This window comes from Equus asinus, chromosome 4, assembly GCF_041296235.1.
Source record: "Equus asinus isolate D_3611 breed Donkey chromosome 4, EquAss-T2T_v2, whole genome shotgun sequence".
NCBI lineage: Eukaryota > Metazoa > Chordata > Mammalia > Perissodactyla > Equidae > Equus > Equus asinus.
In genome coordinates, this window is record NC_091793.1 from 99,446,968 (window position 1) to 99,462,297 (window position 15,330).

Here is a 15,330-nt window from a genome sequence, read left to right on the forward strand (position 1 = left end):
TGCTCACCACAAGTCAGGGCCACTGTCCCAAGGCCATTTCCACCCCAGGGCAGGGTAAGGCAAACAAGGCACATAGGGTGCCAAATTTTAGGAGGCAATCACCATCAGGTCCATCCAAATGTAGGGTTGGCGCTTACATGAATCTGAGAATGAGTGCCTCTTTAAGTTTTGCACCCTAGGCAACTTAGCTTGCCCACCTCCGGGGCATTGCCATATCTCAAGCCAAGTGTGGGGTAAAGAAAAGATCAGAGACCTTCCAGTAGACCACAGGTTAAACTCTGGATCTGCTGCCCACTGGTTGTGTAACCCAGGCTGTCCTTCATCTAAATTGAACACTCTTCCTCAACCCCATCTATGAAAGGGAGCTGATGATGCCTGCTATCCTCACCATGGGTTTGCTGTGAAAATAAAATGAGAGGGTAAGGCAGCTACTTATAAACCACCAAGTTCCACGCCAGTCCCACAGCTGAGGGCAGGTCAGGGGAGACGGAGGGAAGGTTGGAAAGATCTTATGTGGATTAGTGAATATATCTTGAACTTATATTAAACATGCCTACCATGAGAGAGAGAGATTGGGAGACAAAGAGGGAGAGAGAGAGAGAACAAGGGCAATGATGTTTGCCTTAAAGAGTCGCTGTGAGGATTCACTGTGCCAGCTTATACAAAAGCCCCTCACCCGCTGCCTGGCAGAATTGCTGTTTTAAATTATGGCCTAGATTAACCTGCTCTTAACACTGTTCCTTTGAGCCAAATCGTCCCCACAGAGAGAAAAGGAGCTTCTTCCATGCCCTGTTCCTACAGTCCAGCCCAATTCCAATAAATGTGTTATAATAGTTAATGCCCACGCTTCCTTGAGAAAAATCCTTTAGGTCTCTAAAGAGAGATTTTTTTAGTGATTTTTGTTACCTCTATATTGTTCTAGTCTCTTCTAAAAAGCACGCATAGTGTGAGAGTTTTTAATGCTAAAAAATAAAGGGTTGACAACTGGGAGGAGACAGAGGAGGCAGAAAGTGCGGGGCCAACACCACTGAGTGCCAAGGCCTTTAGGAAGAAGGAACACACGTTCCAGAGTCCTGGCCTTCTCTCAGTGCATCCCTGTGTTTTCTATGAATGTCCTAGCCCCCTTTTAAACTTTCACGGGCATTTCCTCTCTCCACTGAGGAGCAATTTTTTTGCTCACCTGGAGCACTCTTGAACTGTTTTGTGAGTCACTTTTTCTTGTTTCCCTATAAAGATCCTTTCCTTCCTGTGAGGTCTGAACCCCTCGCAGATTCAATATTTGGCTCTAATTTACCCAGCACTTCTTTTCCTAATAACCATCCCCTTCTCTGACCCCTTCACCTCTCCTCATGTCCATCACCAGCACTAGCAATGGGCTTTCTCTTCAGAGCCATATTTCACAAAGAAACAAAGTCATGTCCCCTCAGAAAAGTTACTGCATATTCACCTCAGTCGGATCGGACCAAGCAGCTGTCTGGAGCTGCAGGCTTTGAGGGAACTGCCAGGCTCACTCACAGGCGGGTGAGCTCCCTTATCCCAAGCCTCAGGAGAGCAATTACAGTTGCACCTTAGCAAAATGACGGATTACATGTCATGGACCTTTTGGTCATTTGTGAGTATTCAAAATCACCAGTGCCAACTTATCATTCGTTCTTAAAAACCACATTTATCTTCTGGTTTACAATGTCATCACTATTTCTCCAGTCCTCATAACAATGCTCGTTGTGAGTAAGCCAGAGTCTTCCCTTTGACATGCTGTACATTATGCAGCATGTACGCAGGGCCTGTCTTCTACTGCTTATGTTTGTGTATAAATCGGTCTTTAATGAAAACCCCATTTAGGATCCACTCAATTATTAGCATAGGAACAAAAAAAACTAAGAAAATATTTACTTGAGCTTTAGTTAATTTCTTTTGTTTGAAGTGTAATTATTCCAGTTTGTCAGTTGGTAATTGAAATTGAAAAAGCTAAAGATAATCTCTTTTTAGGGCAGAGTAAGAGAAATGGAGTCTCCAGGGGTGCTTCAATAGCTAAGGACTGCCCAGCCTTATCCTATCAAGAACTTTATTATTATCGCCTTCCTCCTGGCTGATAATATATCCACAATTTTATTAGCAAAACTTTACTTATATCTTCTTTAAAAGAGACTAACATGTTGTTATCACTATTGTCGTCAGACCATGTAATATATACCCTCAACTTGATAAAAATGTCTAATTGTACCCAGTTGGCATGTTAAGATCCAGAAGCATTTAATGAAAAGTATTGTTTGGCAGCCTTATTTAGTCCAGCTTATTCAAAGATAAGTCTTTAAAAGCTTTAAGAGAAAGTTGAGGTATTTTTTTTGCATAGGAATTCAATCGAGAATAAAATTTACCATCATAATTCCTTTATTTCTCACTATTAATGAAAAGAGTGGAACTAAAGCAACTTAATTGGTGTGCCCATTTTTATACACTGATTTACATTTTCTTTCAGAGATTTCAGTAATGTTTTATAAGCCTATCATGTCTTCAAGTGACTTTGCAGTAAATGTTAACTTTCCGCTCACAGTTATATTTGTCATCTCCTTCTTTGCCGTGGGTTTTTTTTTCCTGTTATTGTCTCTGTTGAAGTTTTATCTTTAAGAAGCTGCACAGTTACAATCTTTCAACAACAACGTGACAAACACCTAGTACCTCCTGAAAGTAGAATGAAATCTTTTGCATTTGGCAGGTAAATACGCCATGAGAGACCTGGTCAACCGGCTTCCTGGCGGCAGCGGCCCCAGCGTGCTGTCTGATGAGACCATGGCAGCCATCTGCTGTGCTCTGCACGAGGTCACCAGCAAAAACATGGAGAATGCCAAAGCCCTGGCCGACTCGGGGGGAATCGAAAAGCTGGTGAACATAACCAAGGGCAGGGGAGACAGGCAAGTCTGCTGCAAAGAGACTCGAGCATGAGGCTCTTATTCCCGGGATCATCCTGTGATAAGGGCCTCTGTCAAAGATACATTTCCTATTGGAAAGGATTTATTTCCGCATTTCTTATAGGCCAATAAGCTAAGCAGTTTCTGCAGTTTAAACCTGTTTGGCTAGGAGAGGCATTTGCGGTCATGTAGCCCCTTTTCTGGTTTTTACTTTATTGTAACTGCCCACATTCGTTTCTGTCTCTAAAGCCACATTTGGTTGTGCGAACCCCTGGAAGAATCAGAGATGCCACATGAGGAAAATCTGGCGTCGCCATTTCCCTCGCGCCTTTGGCTCTGCTCCAGGCTCTCGGGCCTGTTCTGCAAGAACGTCTTCTTGAATCCTCAGTTCTGGGATCGATTCCTCTGTGGGTGCCCAGAAGGCATTAAAATCACTCCTGTGCAGCAGGGCCTGCGTGTGGCCACAGGATGTGCTCAGGGCTTGCATCATACATTTCCCTTTGCTTCTGGTGACACCTAATTGATGAAGCAGCAAAAGTATGGATTAGAGAACCAGTAGCAAAAATAGAAGCTATTTTTTTGTCATGGAGCTATAGCAGGGACTGGAAATTTGCCTTTGTGTCAGATAGACAATCCTTCAAGGAAGTGGGAGGTAGGGCTGCTTGGCGCCTTCACAACACAGCAGGACAGCCGCCACCTGATCCGTAGTAAATGGCACTGCTCGCCCCACTCTCCGCCCCTCCCCTGCTCTCTTCTCCTTCATAGCACTGACCCCCTGAGATGGTATTGATGGCTTTCTCTGGACTCGGTCTCCCCCAGTAACAGGAACTTTGTCTTTTTGTTCCCTGCTGTGTCCTCTGTGTCTAGAACAAACCCTGGCCCATATTAGGTGCTCAGTAAATATTTAGTGATTGGCTGAGTGACAGTGCATGAACTCACATTATGTCTTGTTTAGTCTTTCAGGTTATACATTTGAAGGAATTTCTAAAATAGAAGAATAATATAGCAAAGCATATTCTCACCCCCTAGAAACCACACCTATCAATATTAACCTTATTTCCTTTCAGTCCTTCTTTTCTTCTGTACCTTTTTTTATTTCATTAGTAATAAATCCACACACTCTTCTTTTTATTTCAAAGGAAATGAAACATTACAAATAAAGCTAAGGTCCTATTCCACTAACGCCTCTCCTCCTTGCTCCCCTGAGGTAACCATAATTACTTTCTGTGCTCTTAAAATTTTGTTAGATAGCCTTCATTTGTGAAAGGCATAGGAAGAAGCTGGAGAAATCCTGAACCAGTGCCAAAACCTTGTATATTAAAAAAAGTATTCCTTACCCAGTCTAATCTTTCTTTCAAAGCAAGAGATTCAAAAAGTCCTGGGTCAAATCAAGTTGTCTTCTGAACATAAATTTACCTTTCCTTATGATTCATTCACGAAGTATTTATTGCCTACCTGCTGTGTGCTACAGGAGTGAGCAGATGACACGACAAACCCCCCTCAGGTAGCTTACATCCCGTGGGTGAGGTAGCTGAAGTGCAGTTGAGGGAGTAACACACACAGCCTGTCGGATGGGGCTGAGTGGTGGGATGAATAATGTAATCAGGGAAGGTGATAGGGTAGGGGTGGGGTTCACAATTTTAGACAGGTGGTCAGGGAAAGCCTCACAGAGATAGTGCCTTTTGAACACAGACCTGGATGAGGGGAGGGAGGGAGCAATGCAGCCCTCTAAGAAAGAGCATTTCAGGCACAGGGAACAAATTGAAGGGCCCTGAGATGGAAGAACACCTTGTGTGTGATGAGCAGCCAGAAGCCAGTGGGGCTGGAACAGAGCAAGTCAAGGGGAAAAGAGGAGGAGGGGAAGTAACCAGAAGTCTAGGACCGTGTGGGTCAGCGTCAGACCTCCAAGTAGAGACTAATGGTGGCAGCCATTGCTATGGTAAAAAAGGGGTCAATTCTGACATGGTTGAAAGGGAGAATCAACAGAGTTTGCTAAAAGATTAGATGAACAGCATGAGAGGAGGCAAATGTCAAGGATGACTCCAAGGTCTTTGACAAAAGAGACCACAGGGTGGAATTGCCACTTACCAACATGGCAGCCTGTGGGAGGAGCAAGATTTTAGGAAGGCCAGGAGTTTGTTCTGGACATGTTACATTTGAGATGTCTATTGGCCGTCCACATGGAGTTTCTAGTCTGCAGGAGGGTATACTTATGTTCAGGATAGAGATCCAGGCTAGAAATGCAAATTTGAGAGTCATCAATGTATAAGTGGCCTGTTTAGAGAAGTGAAATGGGCTGAGATCCATAAGGAAGTCATAGAGAAGAAAAAAGGCTTGAGGGCTGATGTCCCTCATAGTTAGAGGCCAAGGAGATGAGGAGCCTACAAAGGAGCCCAAGAAAGAGCAGCCAGAGCATTCAGAAGAAAACCAAGCACAGCTGGTGTCGCAGATGAAGGGAGTGTTTCAATGGTGAGCATGTGTCCACTGCTCCTGCTCGGTCAGGAAGGATAAGGATCGAGACTTGTCCAGTTGAACAATATTGACGTCATAGGTCTAAGAAAAGATGGGATGAGAAATTAGAGATGAGAATGCATAACTCTTTCGAGGAGTTGTGCTGCCAAGGGGAACAGAGAAGCTTCCTTGCTTTTCTCAGAGAAGTTTCTGCTCATAGAATTTGTCTCTAAAAATACCTCACCTGGTTGTTTGTGTGAAGGCATGTACCTGGCACTTGGCACGCTCCTGCCTTGCCGAGTGCTGCAGAGTAGTCCTTGGAGCCAGGTGTGAAGTCTGCCTTTCACGCCTCTGTCCCACCTGCCTAGCACTCAAAGATGGGGAGATGAGCAGCAGCTGCAGTGTCAGGACCCAGCTGAGAAGGGGATGGCTGTGAGGTGTAAAGACCCTGCGAGGCCATCTTGGGTGTCTGAAACTTCATCTCTGTTCATTTCTTTAAGCTGTCTCCTTGCTCAGTGGTCCATTTTGAAAACTATAAAATTTAGAAAGGCTTTGAGTGGGTTGGTTTGACCTGGCTCTGCCCTTGACTCACTCTGGGGATCACTGAGAAGAATGAGTCTGGGAGGTCTGTGGGGGTGCAGGTGGATGCACAAATGCCCCGCCCCTAGGAACAGAGGCTGTGAAGCCCCTGAATTTGCCCATGCTCCACCCTCACTGAAGCCCTCAGCATCGTTAGTAACTCATACTCTATTGTGAGGGGCAGAGAAAGTGCCTCAGCCTGCTCACCTCTCTTCTTCCCCCACTTCATGAGAGTTGAATTGGGAAGATAATAAGTAGAAGGGGAAATCAGATTCTACATCCTGTGATCCATTGGAAGTCAAATTTTCAATGCTAAAATGAATTCTGAAGAGAGAGGTATTCAATTATCCTTACAGCTGACTCCTCAGGCCCTGATCCACCCCGGACGTGGCCATCTGAAGGCCTCTGCTGAGGCAGGAAGCTCCACTTCCCTCTTCACTTAGCAGTGAGGCCCTGATTTACAGGAACAGCTCCTGAGGTGAAATGCAGTGACACAAGGTCAGCAGTGCTTAAACTGAGTGCCAGTGTTCACCAAAAGGTCTTCAGAGAGAAGTAATAACTGACCATATTTTCCAAATGGAGCATTAGAGCACATATGTAGCTGTGTTTATGTAGATGTATAAGTAAGAAGCCAATGACGGTGTTTATATGAAGACCTAATAATGGGGGAGGGGCTTGTATTAAATTAACTTGGCAGGGTCCTCAGACACTCAGGATGTGGCGTCATGGTCCCGTTAATCCCGAAGCCCCAGTAAGGCCAGCCCCTTAGTAGACATGGCGGGAGGCCAGAGACTGACGCTTGAAAGAGGCCCTCAACTGAGAGGTCACGGGCTCTTCTGACCACAGCTTCTCACTGCAGAGCTGACTGCCTGAGAGCCTTGCTTTGGTCCTTCCACCCCAGGCCAGCTCTGAACTTGACCAACTGCCAGGCACACCTGATTCCTGAGTGGTGGTTTCTAGCAACAGCCTCTGTGCCCTCCGGTCCTTGGAGAGATGGCCTCTTGGCCACTGGTTCACAGCCTGAATCCCTTCAAATGGAGCCTGAGGCTGTGCCGCCCACATTCATTAACATCCTCGTTCTCTCCCTAGATCATCTCTGAAAGTGGTGAAGGCAGCAGCCCAGGTCTTGAATACATTATGGCAATATCGGGACCTCCGGAGCATTTATAAAAAGGTAACTCGCAAGAATAGCTCTGAATAATTAGCATTCGTCAGAGCACACATTCATAATCATTTATTGTAATGAAATGTCATTATTCATTTTGAGAGGTTTCTTTTTCTCTTTTAACTTCACAGGATGGGTGGAATCAGAACCATTTTATTACACCTGTGTCGACGTTAGAGCGAGACCGATTCAAATCACATCCTTCCTTGTCTACCACCAACCAACAGATGTCACCCATCATTCAGTCAGGTCAGTGAGTAAACTCCACTCCTTGGCGAGAACATTTGTGTGACAGAACATTGTTTCCCACCCAGAGAAGATTGAACATAAGCTGATTAAGCCTGTCACCTCCAAACACTGAGGAAGAGAATTTGCTCTTTAAGCCGAAAGCCTTCTTTGGGAATTACATGCTGTTATAAACGACAAGCCCACTTTCCTCCTTCCATTTTAAAAGTTTATGTAAGTTTACACTAACTACAGTGCACAAAATTATCCCAGGGCCCTCCGTCCCCTTCCCTCCCCCAAGACTCTGCTTTACTAGGTTTGCCGAGGGGCCCGGGAGTCTGCATTTAACAAGCTGGCCTGCTGATGCAGATGCAGGAGAGTGGTGGAACACATTTTGAGAACCACTAGGTTGTGCCTGAGAATGGCTGCCTGACCTGCCTACTGGCCATAGGTTTGCAATCTCTTCCAAAGTGATTTTTGAGTTTTTTAGTGAAAACTCTTAGATTAGACACAATCTTTAGACTCACATCCCGGGAGAGCTATGATCTCCTCCTGTGCCTTCCTCCTCCAGTTAAACCTCCATCTCTGGTTGCATTCCAGACCCCCAGCATCCATGGCTAAGGGGAGCAGGCCCTCCAGGTGGGTTTACAAGAATTCCCTTTGATTTGTAAGTTGGGAATCTTGGCAATCATGGCAATCACACTACCTACTTATTGGTGGTGTTTAATTTGGTAGAAAGAATATTTTGAGACGCAGACTAAATTTTTTTTACATGTAAGGACAGAATATTACTACCAAGCCAAAGTCAATCCTGTAAATTTAATTCTTAACTAAATGAAACAGGAAAAGTAATAAGTATCTTTTTTTATTTGGCTTTAAATTTCCCATTCTGACATATAAATATTATGTGTTGTATTCACCTGTGCTACTGCTGGCAGTCTTATTTCTCATGTGGACAAAAAGACCAATGTGTGACGAGTGGTTCTTGCCACTTAATTGGATGTCTCCAATTGTACTAGGAATTTTTAAAAATTATCTGTGCCTACTGCATATAGTGTATATTTATATCTTAGTTTTTAAATGATGAGTTGTTTTCTTCAGAGAGACCTGTGCTTGGTGCTTGGCATCCTTGCTGAGCTCCCAGGTGTTGCCTGAGGCTGTCTTTATATAAATGCTCAGAATCCTCTAGGGACTGAGGAATAGGGGCGCCAGGAAGCAGGAGATTTGGCTTTTTAACAAAAGGCATATGTACAGGCAAAAGAATAATTTCAGACAGATTAGGACATAGTTACTAAGCAATGAACTTGTTTTGAGGACCTCTTAAATATACAAACTGGACAGTGTTGACAGGCCCCGTCCAGGTTCCTAGGGACCTTTTTGGATTCTGTTCCGAGGTAGGATATGATCACACTTGTTTCTCCAGTTATTCTAAGGGCTGATCATCCATCCGCAGCACTAGTGTAGTGTCGGCTTATGGGCACATCTGATGCCCTGCTGATAGAATTGTGGGAGGCAGGTGGGCATGTTCTCTGTCCTCTTGCCTTCTAGAATGTAAGCGAGGTGAGTAGCACATAGACACTGGCCATGCATGCTCACCCTTGTTTAACACCAGTAACCCTGTGTCACTGAAGTGACTTTTTGGGGAAAATATTTCAGTGTCAGTCTTCCTCTGAAAGCATAAATGCATGCAGAACCACTATGGCAAGGTTTGGGGGCTGTTGCTTTCAAGTGGATCAAGTGAATAAGTGACCACTCTTATTTATAATTAACTTTAATGCAAGTAAAACCATTTTTTTGTGTGTCAACATAGCCTCATTATTAGAAATGTTTATTGAGGCTTAATTTACATTCAGTAAAATACACATATTTTAAGTGTACACTTTGATCATTTTTGACAAGTGAACACATACCTCCCCCACCCCCCAATCAAGATGCAGAACACTTCCATCACCCTAGAAAGTTCCTTTGTGTCTGCTGTCAGTCAATGCCTGGGCCCTAGAAGCAGCCACTTGATCTGGTATCTATTACTGTAGAAAGTGCAAAATGATTTTTTAGTGAGAAAAAGAAAAAAAGATACACCATGTTTTCCTTCTGTGTAAAAATGTCCCAAAGGAGACCTATGGATAGATATGTTATTATTCAGTGTTTGGCTCAAGCTGGAGTAAAACGTCTTCTGGGCCTTTGTGAGGCCAGGCTTCTCAGCACCGGGAGCTGCTTGCTGAGTCAGGCTGACTGAGTTTACATAATTTCCCTGACAACTGATCACCCTGAAAAGAATGATAAATTTTATGGGCTGGGCACTCTTACTCCAACGCATTTAGAGATGCAGATATTTTTTTAATAATTAGAAATCAAAACATGCTGTAAAAGATCCATATACTGAAGAGCTGTACCTACAGGATAATAGATGGGTATTTTACAAGCCACTCAGCTGAGACCATAAAGTAGCAGATTTAGCTCTTGCCTGGCTAGTAAACTATTATCGCTCCCTCAGCTTCAGAGGCCCGATCACGTCATTGGGGGAACCCGCATGATCTCTGCCTGCGCCTCTCTCACGGGCGGCCGGCGCACTTCAGCTCTCCAGGAAGCTCGGGTATTGACCGCACTGATTTGCCACTGGCGGGCCTGCGGGTCGCGGTCTGGGTACTCAGGGCTGGCCGCTCCTCAACTCACAGCACCTCTAAGGGCTGATTTTTAGTGCCAGCTGTGTGCCGCTTCTAATTATTGACCTTTGTTTTTCCAGAGGGGATTTTCCAGAGACACTGACAGTCTGCTTTCTCCTTCTTCTCTTCTTTCTCTCTCCCTCTTCCTTTTGCCTCTCCCTTCAGTCGGCAGCACCTCTTCCTCACCAGCACTGTTAGGAATCAGAGACCCTCGCTCTGAATACGATAGGACCCAGCCACCTATGCAGTATTACAATAGCCAAGGGGATGCCACACATAAAGGCCTGTACCCTGGTAAGACGCCAGTTGGGTGTGTGATCGAGTATCTCGAAAAGCCGCGTGTTTCCAGGCACTTGGCCAGTGGCTTGGGAAATAGCCCCTGCCTGCGCTGAGATGGTCCCCCAGCAGCAAACGTTGTTCCAGGCTCTCCATTTCCTGCTTCGGGGCCATTGCCTCTTCTGCTTGTTTTCTTCCCTTCCTGCTCCAGCAGGGTCTCCCTGTGTGGTCCGGTGCATCAGAACCCTGAGCTCTGTGGCGCTTTTCAGGGCCACATCTCCTAGACTGGCTCATCTCCTAAATTCAGACCTGAGAATGGAGATCAATTCCATTTACATTTTCATAGAAAAAGAGTTTGAATGAATAATGAAATGTATAATGTGATTCTCCTCAGAGTGATTATTTTTTAAGAATAACAAACATAATGTTACATAGTATTAATATTTTTATGTCCTATTTGGAAAGCTGTGCATATAATTTATTTAAAGGATGCCAACTCAAAGGTTTCCAAGATTTCATATTGTCCCCATTCTCAACTGTCTTGCAAATTATAACAATTCTAGAGGTTTCAAATAAGGCCATGTGAGCTACCAAAAAAAAAAGTGATGCTCTTTTCTCAAAAAACCTATTTATTAAAAAGAAATAAATAAAAGCTGGTGGCAACTTAACTGCTGGGGGAGCAGTCTCAGTTGTGCTGTTGTCTTTGAAATTGTGATTTCACAAGACTGTTTACTAATCGACTATTGTTACTATGGCAATTAATAGCTCAGAAAATTGCAGATGCTACGTTTCAAACACCAAGCTCTTTGCAAAGGAAAACCACATACAAACTGAAGTGCATTGTTGCTTCAGATTTGCAGCAGCCTGCTTTGTTTTAAAGATCGCCTTCTTAGCATGCGCGCCCTTCTGTATCTTCTTTGCTTGCTTCAATAAACTAATTTGCCTCAAGTGTGTTTCATTTTCCTCATTAAAAAAATAAAAATCTTTGCTAGCCTTAAGTATAATAGAAGGGTAACCAGTCACATCATCGGGAGTCTACTCTGGACTCTTGAAGACAACTGACTACCAGGTTCTTTTGTTTTAAAATGTACTTAAATATAGCAGACCCAAGACTGTGCCTCCATGTGGCCAGGCTGCTTAGAATATGCCTGTGCCCGCTCTTTCCAGGACCTGGGATTTTGAATCAAAGCTGTTCTGAAGGCATGGAGCTTGTTCTAATGTGTTTCCCTTCCCCATCTGACCCAGTGCTCTAGCTCAGAGCCCTGGAAAAGTGATGGTCCTCAGCTCAGGGAGCAAGGCTGCTTGCTGTTCAGAGCCAGCCAGGGAGATCTTCACAGGTAGGAACAGCTCCCCACAGTGACCAGAAGTTGAGAAAGAACTCTCTTTTCATGAGCTATGCCTTGGCATTGCTTTTTGGTGAAGCACACACATGGCCTATTTTTGCCGTATTCCTTAGCTCCTAATAACCCTGGGGCAAGCAGCAACCAGGTTAGCTCCAGGGACCCCAGGCTGCTGACTGTCCCAACCTGTGCTGGCACCAGAGGAAGGCAGGCCCTGACAGGGATGGCACCAGCCCTAGTGCAGGGGCCCCACACAGCCCAATGGACCGGAGTAATGAGCACTAGTTTTAATTTCATAAAATATTTTCTTACAGGCTCCAGCAAACCTTCACCAATTTACATCAGTTCCTATTCCTCACCAGCAAGAGAACAAAATAGACGGCTGCAGGTGAATTTGCAATATCATTTTTACAGAAGGCCGATTAGCAGGGATCAATACAGTAAGGGGTCTGCGCCGGTTGACTTACCAGAGCTGGGCCAACACGGCAGGGGCCGAGGAGCTTTCCCTGGGGATCTTCGCTCCTCGGAAGCTCATCCGTGGTTTAAGCAGATCACTTCCACAGTAGCCTCATGTCCTTGAATATCCGAATCGGTGCTGCTGAGACCACCATGCCACTGATGGGAACCAGCTGAGAAGTCTTTAACTCCTATTCTTTGCCCAACAATTTCCTTTTCCCACTCTTTTTTTTTCTGTTAGTCTCTAATATCTCTTCCATCCTCTGGGCGGGGAAGGACTGATAAGGAAACTTCATTCTCTCATCTCATTGCTCTCTTCTTGTATACTTCATTCTCCATCTTCATGAGTCCCTCCTCATCCCAGCCTCCATGGTTTGAACACACTTGAGTCCATGGCCAGGTCTCCATTAGTCTCAGAGGTCAAACTGGACTCAGCCCTGCTAGGGCAGAACCCACTCTCCATCAGAGGGGGCTACTGGTTGTAACATTGAATCTGTGCTTTCATGGGGGGCCTAAAATTCGGTTGTTCCTGATGTCATGTTCACATGGGTCATCTGATCTCTCCTCTTACCTTCCAATAACACATGAGCAACTGGGGTTTCCCAAACAAGCCTGTATCCTGTCCTTCAAATGAGGATGCTCCAAGACCTCCTTCCATCTCATCATCCTTTCTCTGTAGATGGAAGAAAAAGAATTTCCCAAGTTACTCATAATTTATGCTATGGTGTTTTGGTCAGGAGAAATAGCCTCAGAATCATAACTCTAACTTTAGTTAAAAAGAGAAATCAGCTCTGTAATCCTTATAATGTCAGAATGCACTTAGTTCCAGAAAATGTGGTAAATTTGTGACATCTTACTAAGTGGAGAGATTTGGGCGTGATCAAGAAGAAAGACAGATATGAGAACCAAGATAATTTTCCTCCAAACATATTTGAAGAAATTAATGTGAGGTCAGAGATAAGACAACACAAAGGAAACGGGGCCGGGTGCCCTACGTGGATGCCCACGGGTGTCTCACCTTGCTCCCTTACAGATGGATTTGTTAGCCCTGGCTTGGGGAAGTCTTTTCCTTTAGAATTGTATTTTCTCACGTGTGTCTTCTAATTTTGTTACTCTCCTGCCTGGAGATTCCTTTTTCCTTTAATAGTACAGCAGAGTTTCCAAAGTGTAACTGTTGTTCACCAAACTACATATTTCTTTTAAAATTGAGGGATGGCTTCAGTCTTTCTCTCTGAGGTAAATGTTTTTAAAGATGGTTCTGCAATTATACAACTATCACAAACCGAAAATCCAACATCCAACTAAATTCATGATGTGCTAAATGGTTCCCCTGTGTCAAAGCAGAAATCAAAGCCATGCCCAGGTAACGGGACCCTCCACAGCAGAGCACAGAACTGGGCGTCAAGTAAGGAGGGAGGTGGCCAGGGGTTGGACTGGGCTCGCCTGAGACACTGACTTCTAGAGGCCTTAGGACAGGACTTGAGCAAACTGCCAGCCCACCCGCAAATGTAGTTTAAAATCCTGACAGTTCAGTAGTAAACATACAGTGTGCACCAGAAACAACTTTGAGCCATAAGTTTACAAATAATGAATACTGCTTTAAAAATAGAAGGAGGAAGCCCACCTTAATTTCCTTATACATGTTTTTCCAAAAATTGCTTTGATTTATTTGCTTTTTCATTTTGTCAACAGCATCAACAGCTGTATTATAGTCAAGATGACTCCAACAGAAAGAACTTTGATGCATACAGATTGTATTTGCAGTCTCCTCATAGCTATGAAGATCCTTATTTTGATGACCGAGTTCACTTTCCAGCTTCTACTGATTATTCAACACAGTATGGACTGAAATCGACCACAAATTATGTGGACTTTTATTCCACTAAACGACCTTCTTATAGAGCAGAACAGTACCCAGGGTCCCCGGACTCATGGGTGTAGCACCAAGATGCTCGGTCGAGGAACTCTTTCTTTCTAACCTTGTTTGGATTGAGATGAAATGTCTGCCTTGCTGATTTGCTGATGAAATGTGAAAGTGAAATGGAAGGAACGAGTGAAGAGCATATTTTTTTCTTTTTTTGAGGAATTATCAGGGAAGTGAGGAAACCTTTGGGAGAGAGGACTTTCTAAGCTCTACTTACGCGTTAGATCTAATTACCTATAGATTCTGTAGTCTGGTGGAGGTGTGGGCGATGTGATGAGAGGTTTGAGAAATGGGTGAAATGAGATGGGGTATGTGTAGGTCAAATCAAATTAAAGATGATTTTTTTAATGTGAATAAAGTTATGTTCTGATAGTTTGTACAGAAAAAAAATAAAATGGATGCCCTTCACGTTTTATTGCTATTACTAAATGTCAAGATTGTATGCTATTATGTCTTGTAAATTTCTTTTGCTGGTGTAAATATGGAAATGCCACATTGGTTAAGTGCCATCATTTGTAATGCAGTGTGTCATTTGAAAAGAGATTTGAAGAATCTGACAGCTTAAAAGACAAGTGGGAAACCCAAGGAATTGTTAGCAATTAAAAACAAAACTACAACATCCTATGTTTTCAAAATGAATAGTGTACCTTTGAAGCACAAAGTCCAGTCTGGTATAGCAGCACCATGCCCATTCCCGGCCTCTTTCATAGGACACTTCACTGCCATTTTCTATGCACATGAAAGAGAAATAAATGTGGAAATTTCATCCTTGGAAATTTGTTCCCTGTTCTTTTTTTATTTTCTGTGTATAATACAGAAAAGCAGATTTAGTTAATGCAAATCTAATTGTGTGTTGGAAACAGCTTAAATATATCCAGCTATTTTGGACTTTTCCTAGTTTTATACAGTTAATACACTTTGTGAGTTGGACCATACCAAAGAATGAAGCTATGAATTTGCCTCCTCTTTATCTTAGTATTTTTATTTCTTGGGATTTGTTTTGAATCTAATACACATTGCTGTTTTATTGTGTTTTTTTCAGACTGCTGTATACATTTAACATTAACACCACTTTTCACCTAAGAAAAATTACATCTGGCAGCCTAGCCCTAACTAAAGTGACAATGACTCCTTTTGGTATCATTTTTAAGAACTCAGTAACTGCATAAAAACAGTGTTTGGGCACTTACTGGTTGGTGCCAAGGTAGTAAACCAAAACAAATTCTACACAATTATTTTGCTGAATAATTCTGTGAGACACAATAATTCCTGGATTAGAGACAGGGTCAGGGAAGCCCCACATACATAGTAGGCAGGAGTCCCAATAATACCAAACAGCATT

General features: G+C 43.6%; 1 protein-coding gene across 33 annotated transcripts in view; it reads left to right on the forward strand.

Annotated features, from left to right (window-relative positions):
* Positions 1-14,764, forward strand: part of PKP4 (plakophilin 4) — a 232,555-nt gene extending 217,791 nt beyond the window's left edge. For 14 of the 33 annotated variants that reach the window (XM_070507855.1, XM_014859418.3, XM_070507857.1 and 11 more), the window contains 6 exons: positions 2,717-2,912; positions 7,029-7,113; positions 7,236-7,353; positions 10,158-10,286; positions 11,923-11,996; positions 13,757-14,764. In XM_070507855.1, coding sequence (XP_070363956.1) covers positions 2,717-2,912; positions 7,029-7,113; positions 7,236-7,353; positions 10,158-10,286; positions 11,923-11,996; positions 13,757-14,005 — 851 coding nt within the window. In that variant the 3' untranslated portion in view covers positions 14,006-14,764. Of the gene's footprint in view, positions 1-2,716; positions 2,913-7,028; positions 7,114-7,235; positions 7,354-7,929; positions 7,969-10,157; positions 10,287-11,922; positions 11,997-13,756 lie in introns of all 33 variants that reach the window. The other 19 variants (XM_070507849.1, XM_070507852.1, XM_070507853.1 and 16 more) reach the window with 3 other exon arrangements.
* The last annotated feature ends 566 nt before the right edge of the window (positions 14,765-15,330 follow it).